Genomic DNA, 8,666 nt, shown 5'->3' with positions numbered 1-8,666 from the left:
GCCTCTACCCTAGAAATAGTTCACTAAGGATACCAGACTTTATACAGCACCTAGCCATCTAAGTGAAGAACACTGAATATGAACCTGGTTCACAGACCTAAATCTGAAGAGTACTAGACCTCTGCAAGAGTGGATTTTTTTTTAATTTTTTTTTTTATTATTATTTTTATGTATTTTTTAAGTACCATGTCATCATGGAAAATCTGGGGTGACAGAAGTGTAAGTTGCTTATACCTCAGCTTTGACTGCTTTTCACACCCTTAGAGGGTGACGGATTTGGCAGCTCCATAGATCCCCAGGAGGAAGCTGTGGATAGCCAGTGATTACAGGCTGTATTGTTCCCTGCCACTGCATTTCTTACCTTTGCTAGTAATTTTCTTTATGGTTTAATTTCCAACAGTTGCAGTCCTGCACGTGGAAATCAAAGTTATGCTGATTTAACGATTTTGAGCAGTCTCTCTGCCCCAAGTGTACCTAATCCCCATGTACTATGAAGCAGAACTATAATGAGGGAATTTGTAATGAAATGTAAGGTTATGCCAATTTGAGCAGCTTTACACTGGATTTAGAATAAGGCTGAAGAATAATTATTCTGCTGAATATTTTATACATTCTCATATAAGTTAGAACAGATATATTGCATGGATAATCTATTTTTAAACAGAAATATTTCTGAACTTACTTTTACATATTGAGGTTCTCTTCTGAGTTGGCAGTGAGCCTGTATTACCTAGTATATGCACATCTGCTTGGTATGGTAGACGCCAAAGTGTCCTAGAACTTGATATTCTCAGACTGTAAAGTGTGTAACTAGCTACTGACTTCTAAGATATATATGATTTGCTGTTTTTCAATATTGAGATTTTAAGTATTACTGTGGGAAAAATAACAAGTTTTCTTCTTTTATGGTGAACGTATGAAGTCAAGTTCCTATTTTACAAGAAGGAATATAAGAAATGACTGTTTTCAAACAATATTTCAATTTATGAGCCAGTAGATTGGTTGTAAAGTTATTTTCCTAAAATCAAACTGCTTCTGTCGGGAATAAGATATAGTACTCTTGGGGAATGTCTCCTTCCAAGTAACAAAAATCTGTTTCCCTAATATTCTTTTTATATTTCTGAGATGCTATTATTCTACTGTATTATCATTCACAGAATATTTTCTATTCTGATATTTTGATAAATATTATACCGATTACACTGGATGCTATGTTTGGTAGGAATGCTAACTTTGAATCAAACTTCTACCAAGGTTGGAAACATGGTCTGTGAGCAGTCTGGGATCCTGATCTCTGATTTGTGCATACCACATAGAAGCTTCAAATGTGAGTCGTAAATTTTGCATGTGATATTTTATTCACTCAGCTGGAGATGTCCTTTGGATTAGAAAAAATCTGGAGACAATGAGACAAGTACACAAACATGAACATCTATAAAGATCTGGATGCCAGCACTGGGATCATGATAAATTGTGCATGACTAAACACACATTTTTTTAAAGTTGGAGTAATCTGTGAATAGTTGGAAGCTCTCTATTAAAAATGTTTACATTTTTAGAAAGTTTACATTTCTTTTTTCAATGTGTAGATCTTAAAAGACCGAAGACATATCAAAGAAGTTTTACTTTGGAAAAGAAAAATAAACCTTTCTTTATTATGTCATACACATCCATTTTGCATATAGAGTGATAAGGAATTTGTTACCAGTATGATGTACTATTCTATTTGCTGCTTTCATCAGAAACAATTCTGTGGGAAAATGTGCCTAATGGTAGAAAGCGTCTGCAATATAAACAGAAACTGGGGGTGGGGAGGGGAGAAAAGTGAGAAAGCAGTATTGTAAAAAGAGCCAATGTGCAGGTGGATTGTGAGCATATAAAACTAAACACAGGTGTACGTATGGGAGATGCTAATGGCAAAAAAGCGCACCATGTCCTGTTCCAGGCTGTGAATTTGATACAGGTAAATAGTTTTATACTTGGTTTTGTACCATCAAATTCCATACATGCACATAGTCAAATGTCTAAGTTTCCCACAATATTACTGAATTTTTCATATAATTTATTACTGCTGTTTGATAACAGTTACAAGGGCATTTTTTAAGCCTTTGCAGAAATGTCGTCTTTATTTATTCCTCATGAAATAACTAACACATAGATAACAGGGTACATTTTGTTATGCCCAGTCCACTGTCAGCACAGTAATAAGTAAAGACTTCTAGAGTGTGCATTCTCTTGTGGAAAACCTGTACTTCATTCATAATCACAATGCACAGTGTTTCTGGTGTTTGCTCATGGACATGAAGGTCTGAGCCATTAAAACTTGCATAACTTCAAGCTTATTTGTGAGTTATTTTTATTGAAGTAATTGGAAAGAGTTTAAGTCATTGACAAATATATTCAAAGGAATTTATTTGGGCCTTCTAAACATATAAAACAATCTGAATAATGTATAGAGCTTTCTAGATACATTTTAACATGAGTTCTTTTTAAATAATGGTCAATTGATGGCAGTTTTCTGTAGAAGAGAATGATACTCAAGGAAATCATCTTTTGTCTATGCTAAAATGGTTCCCTTAAGTCAATTAATGTTAGCTTAACAGAACAATATTATGAGACAGGTAACTCCCTGAAAGCATCCTTAAATTGTCTTAATAATTTGACCAGTTTCATATGATTAAAAGTCTGTTCTATATGCAAAAGAATTTTTAATAACTTACTTTTGCTTTTAAGCAATATTAGTATTTTGATTGCAAGAACACATATACAAATATGTATTGATCAATTATAATTAAAGCCAAAGTAACAATATTCTTACTTTCAGATCTTTTTATTGCCTTATTTGTGGCTTTGATTTCAATACAAAAATTTTCAATAAAATTGGACCACAAAATGGCAATAATAAAGAGCTCTACTAAATAATGATTATTAAATTACATTTTTCTATATAAATCTTTACTGATTATATTTCTAGCATCCCTCACTGTCAATAATAAAACTGTAAATGTAAAAAATAACTTAAAGGAAAGGTCCAAAAATGCAAGGTAACCAACAGTGCTATAAACAATAGAAGATCAAACGATTAGTCTTTCTTTTGCAAAATGGATTTTTTAACACTATTATATTGGTAGAAACAAATTAAAAATGGCATCCTCAGAGTCATAGGAGAAGATTTACCTATTTTGCTTGATCAGTTTTTCTATTGAGTTCAACTTGAATTATTCCATATTTATAAAGATTCTAATGTTGTCTAGAAATTTATATTCTTGGAGTTTAACTATCTAGCATTTTGAAAGGAATTAAATCAGGAAGACTAACTCATAAAAAAAAGACATATAATGTTATGGTATTTTTCTTGATGTTTTTGCTTAACCAATCAAAACCCTACAAAAATGTAATTTCTTCTATGGTTTCTTTAATGTACTAATAAACATTAACAGCACTGCCACAGCTATAACACTGATGAGTTTATTCCCTCTTCTGGGGAACACACTTATTTTGTGTTTTAGGTATTGCTTCTATAAGCACTTCAAAGATAAGTATCGTCTTTTGCACTTTTTCCTTTTTTTCCTTTTTTTTAGCAGCAAATGTTTTATCCTCACTAGAGAAATAATCAATGAAAAGAGAAAGAGAAAAGAAAATCCTGCATCACAATTGGCTGTCACTGATCTATAATGTCCCAATGGATTTGAAAAGAATTGGGTAGGGAAACTGAAGAGCATAGACTTGATTTCATTGTGTCCATCCAACCTTCTGAATATAAATCCTCAGGCACAAGAATGACCACTTTCTGCCAGTATTGTTTTCTCTATCTTCATATAAAAATCTGTATAGACTCATCCATTTAAAAACAGCTTTTCTAGCACTCATGTCCTTGACCTTCCTCCTATCTCAAAACCAGTAGCAGCAAGAAGGAAATTAATAAAATCTCTAATAAACAATAACACAAAAGGACTTTTCGACACATAGAACAGAGAAATGCAAGGCTTCTCAATAGTCCCAGAGGGCCTCAATTTTAATTACCCCAGAGGACCTTAATTTTAATTACTTTTACTTATGTTTGATTAATACAAAAGATGTTCATATATAAGCATGGGCAACAATAGGAAAAAAATAGGTATAATGCCCATGTATAAATACAGGCTAACGTGAAAAAAGGACTTTCTAGTAAAAGTGGTTGACATTCTGGGAAAGAGAAGTGTTACAATTAATAAAAAACAATTGGAAAGATAGAGAAAATGCTAACATTTTAGAACAGTCTTAGTATATTAAACTATAAAATTTACAAGCAGCATTTTGAGGAATTTAATTATTAATTTCACTGAAATTAATATTTGTTGGAGATCTGATTCAACTATGGTTTTCATACTCTGGAATCAAAGGGATTTTATGAGAGAAAAGGTACCATGCTAGATTAAAAATGATGAGGTAATCTGTTTTTTCAAAAACAGCTGCTTTTCCTGTAAATGTAATATTGTTTAGCACAACTCAGCCTATCAGAAGCAATTTTAACTCTTATGCATAAAAAAAGGATCTTAATGGATCACAGAAACCAAGGTTAAGACTATACACTATTTTGATTTAAGTAAAAGGTAAAACTATTATTGTTTTTAATAAGAGCAGAGTAAACAGAATGGTAAGAAAAACTTAAAATCTATTAAAAAAAAATCTTCCTAAATTCTGTTTAGAAGAAACTCTAGAACATATTGATGTAGGTGTATAAAAAGAATCTGAAAGCCAAATTTAGCTCTTACTGTGGCTAGATTTTACATAATCTAAATAAAACAAATCAATAATTTTATTTTTTCAGCATAAGAGAAGTGGAGTAGTCTGAAAAATTTCACATGAGAATAAAGCTTCATTTTGGATAAATTAAGGCAAACTGAAAAACTGTAAAAAAGAAATTGAGAATAAAAAATAAAATTGAGGATAAATTGGGGATAAAAATGATCAAGGCACAGAAAACACAAAAATCTACCAGGGACAGCAATTAATAGAAGTAATCCTATTTCGAAGGTTAGTATATGGGTAGAGTAATCATAATTTCTACTGTGTATGAATATAATATAAGCAAAAGGAAGATCTGGGAATAGAATTAAAATTCAATTTCTAAGTTCATTAGGTATCTGTGTAGGAGAACTGAATGCTAATGTCTATATTTAATTGCAATTATAATTCTAGAACCTTCTTGTTTTGGTCTCAGAAGCTTATGTTTATGTGAAGCAAATTTTGTAACGAGGTAACATCTTTTATTCAACAAGTTGTTATAGTTGGGGAAAAATGGACATGCTTGGCTGTGGAAGGCTAATTGCAATTCAAAAGCTAACTGACTGTTGAAAACCAATATTGAAGATTTTGCAGCTGATTTCTAATTAGGACAGAGGAGCATTTAAAAGATTTAAACCAGTACAATTAGGCTTCAGAACTGAAGTTCAGTTTGTGTTAGGAAACAAAGATTTCCATGCATGCTGATGCTATTAGAAGGAAAGACACATCTTCAAATCAAATGTCCCAAGTAGGAGGCTGCATGTATTTTTTCATCTCAAATGGTTTCAAAGGTTTCCACTAGGAAAATTCTTTTAACTACAACCAGAATTCCTTCTCAAAATTGCTAGTGACAGAAGACTGTGAGATTCCTGCTTTTGGACCATGAAATGTTTCCTAAAGGATCAGCAAGGCTTTAAAGAAGAGGTATACTTGGTAGTCTTGTTCCCAGAGCCTGTGCATCCCTGAATATTCCATTTTTAAGTGCCTCTAGGATTCTAACTGATTCAGCTGAGCAGATACAAAGTATCAACGTCAAATCTACTTCCAAGGCAAAATCTCAAAGTATCATTACTGCCAGAAATTATCAACCCTAAAGGGAAGTACAGATGACACTAGTATATTTGCCATATGAACTTTATTAGATCAAATGGTCTAATTTTCCTTAATTCACCTGCATTTATTCTGACTGAATTCCCTACTTGCAGTTTGTTCTCAGTCATAAGTGGAAAGTCGTGAATTGGCGGCTCTAATCAGGCAAAGCTGTGTATGTATGAGCATCAGAAAGAAATGAAATGTAGTATTTTTATCCCTCTTGAAATGTTAGAAGAGGCTCTATAGACTGTTCTGGTCATGGTTCATCTGTTACATGATGGAGTGAAGGAACAGTATAAATTTGCCAGCTTTTCATGAGCTTCCAACATGCAGAAGATACACTAAACAATGACATCAGAGCCCACATGCTTAAATTGAATATAAGATTAAGAAAGAACTGGAAAACTGTTCTTTTGACTCCCATATTTGCAACAAAGCCCCAGTGCAGCCAAAGAATTGCTTTGTGTATAATTAGATTAAACACACAGGCTTTCCCTTCAATAAACTCACTTATAAGATGTGTTAACACTGGCAAGGAGGTATAATCTGAAATTAGAAAAAAACCTCATCTTGGAGGTTTACTTCTAGTTTTGTTTTTCTTCCTACTATAGAGCAACAGCTCAGTCATTATGAATGAAACTTGAATATCCAGACTTTTCTACCTCTTTCCTTCGGTAAGAACCAAACTGCCTGTTTAAGTGAGAAGCCATAACCCATTTGAAGACAAGACCTGAAGAGAAAAATCTGACATTACTATCTACTTTTCTCTTTCAAAAAACACAGTTTAAAAGTGATTAAATGTACTTTAATGTTTCTGCAGTTAAAACTCTTGTGGCCATGAAAACTCTTCTCGTATTCCCTCCTGCTCCTTGTGTACAGCTGTCCCTTGATTATCCAGTTCTCCAGGACACATTCATGAGAACAGTACCCGAAATTACTACTCCACGTTCAGACTTTTACGCCTACAACAGCCTGATTTTTTTTCTTGTTCACTGTCTGTGAACAGTTTTTATGATTTTACAGGGCATAAATACTTAATCTTTCCCACTTCCAAACTTCTTCAGGTCTGTGATCAACAGAGTATTCACTGTGTAAATCCTTGTTCTCATGTAGTTATTATTTTCGTTGTCTGATAGAAAAATAATAATTTCACAGTCAGTAAAATCCTAAGCAGTGCTGACAAAGTCATGGTTGTTTGATGACTACAACACAGGCACCAGCTCTTCCAATATTTAGGGAAGCCATCTGCAGAAAAAAAGAAACAAATTAACTGAACAGGAACAAGCCATGCAAGAGATTGCCAAAGTGCTGTGTCAACATTATTCCAAAATGGTCAAAACTAATGGGAGTATAAGACATTAAAAATAAATACAACTCACAATATCTTAGTATCGTAGTTTTGAAGTTACTTACTCACATCTGACATCTTTCACTTGATAGTGAAAGAACAGAAAAAAAGAAGTGATTTTCAAGCTGTCATCAATTTTGTGAACTGTTGATATGCAAGGAGCTTCTATAATCTGTAGACTGTAGCTGATGCTTCCACTTCAGTCCCTGAGACAAGGTCAAGGCTACCAAATACCAAAATTGTATGGTTCCAGTATTCCTAAACAGGTTCAAGTGTCCTTTGGAATAAGTTTGGCAGCTTTAGACAGTATTCAAGACAACACAAGGTTTAATAACTTTAGGAGACTGGATCTTGCTGAAACTAAAACAGTAGAGTCAGCTGGTATGTAATAATAATAGTAATGGTAATACACTGTAATTAATGGTACTGTACATATCAAAGCAGAGGTGTTACATGTTTCCGATCTGTCCAAATATGGTTATTTATGGTTTTTTATGTGGACTGGTGGATTTGAGAAAAGAATCTTTCCAATTTGATTTTTTTATTTCCTACAGAATGTCATAAAAATGCTCTCTTGTCATTTAATGAATAGTAGATTAAAAAGATGGGCTTCTGCATTAACTTTATACCACGTATGTCTACCTTTAAGCTTGACAACAGAAGCCCCTCTTTACAATCATAAAAAGAAATAGGCATTTTTGAGTATAAGACATCTGGCCTATTTTAAATGCTTATTTTAGGATAAGATCATGCTTTCGAAGTACGTACTTTTCTTCACTAACTTTAAAGGGAACTTAGGGTGACTAATTCAGATGTAAATATCTACACTGGTGGAACAAATTACTTTTTCAGAAAGTCTTAAAACAGAATTAATGACAGAAAGTGTTGAAATAATCTTTTGTTTCTTTTTAAGTCTTTGCTGTAAATCCAAATCTTCCCAAGCACTACTGTGACATAATAAAATACATTCCTTCTACAACCAAATCACTAGTCCTCAGCTTTTTGAATTATACCACTATTTCTATTATACCTATTAATTCTGATATGGTTCAACATTAGAAACATAGATACAGTTCAACATTTCGAAATATCCATCAAACATAAGAAAATTGAATTGAAGAATGAAATAAAAACTTGGCTCTCTACACAAAGTAAACAAATTTCATATGAAGGCTCTTCAGGACATGCTGGTTACAAATTAAAATTACAGATCCATTGTGGTACTTTTAATGACATTTCTTCTGCATGAAGAAAGATGAAAAAAATTAATTTGCTATAGAAATTGATCAGAACAAGAATTTTGCCTGAAAGGTAGCAAGATAATACTTCTAATGACTGTTTATTCTGTCTTTTTCCGGTTAGGATCTAATTCTCTCTTCTGTCCTCAGAGGAAACTCCTTACATAATACTTGAAAAAATACTATGACTAGATTTACAGCTATGGCAACCTCAGATACTA

At 32.8% G+C, this 8,666-nt stretch overlaps 1 protein-coding gene across 1 annotated transcript in view; it reads right to left on the bottom strand.

The window, feature by feature from the left end:
* Nucleotides 1-3,361: 3,361 nt before the first annotated feature.
* Nucleotides 3,362-8,666, bottom strand: part of KLHL1 (kelch like family member 1) — a 242,966-nt gene continuing 237,661 nt past the window's right edge. The window contains exon 11 of the mRNA XM_069802592.1: nucleotides 3,362-7,104. Within this exon, the coding sequence (XP_069658693.1) occupies nucleotides 7,045-7,104 (60 nt within the window). The 3' untranslated portion in view covers nucleotides 3,362-7,044. The remainder of the gene's footprint in view (nucleotides 7,105-8,666) is intronic.

This window comes from Haliaeetus albicilla, chromosome 15, assembly GCF_947461875.1.
Source record: "Haliaeetus albicilla chromosome 15, bHalAlb1.1, whole genome shotgun sequence".
Lineage (NCBI taxonomy): Eukaryota > Metazoa > Chordata > Aves > Accipitriformes > Accipitridae > Haliaeetus > Haliaeetus albicilla.
This window is presented reverse-complemented; position numbering and strand designations above follow the sequence as displayed.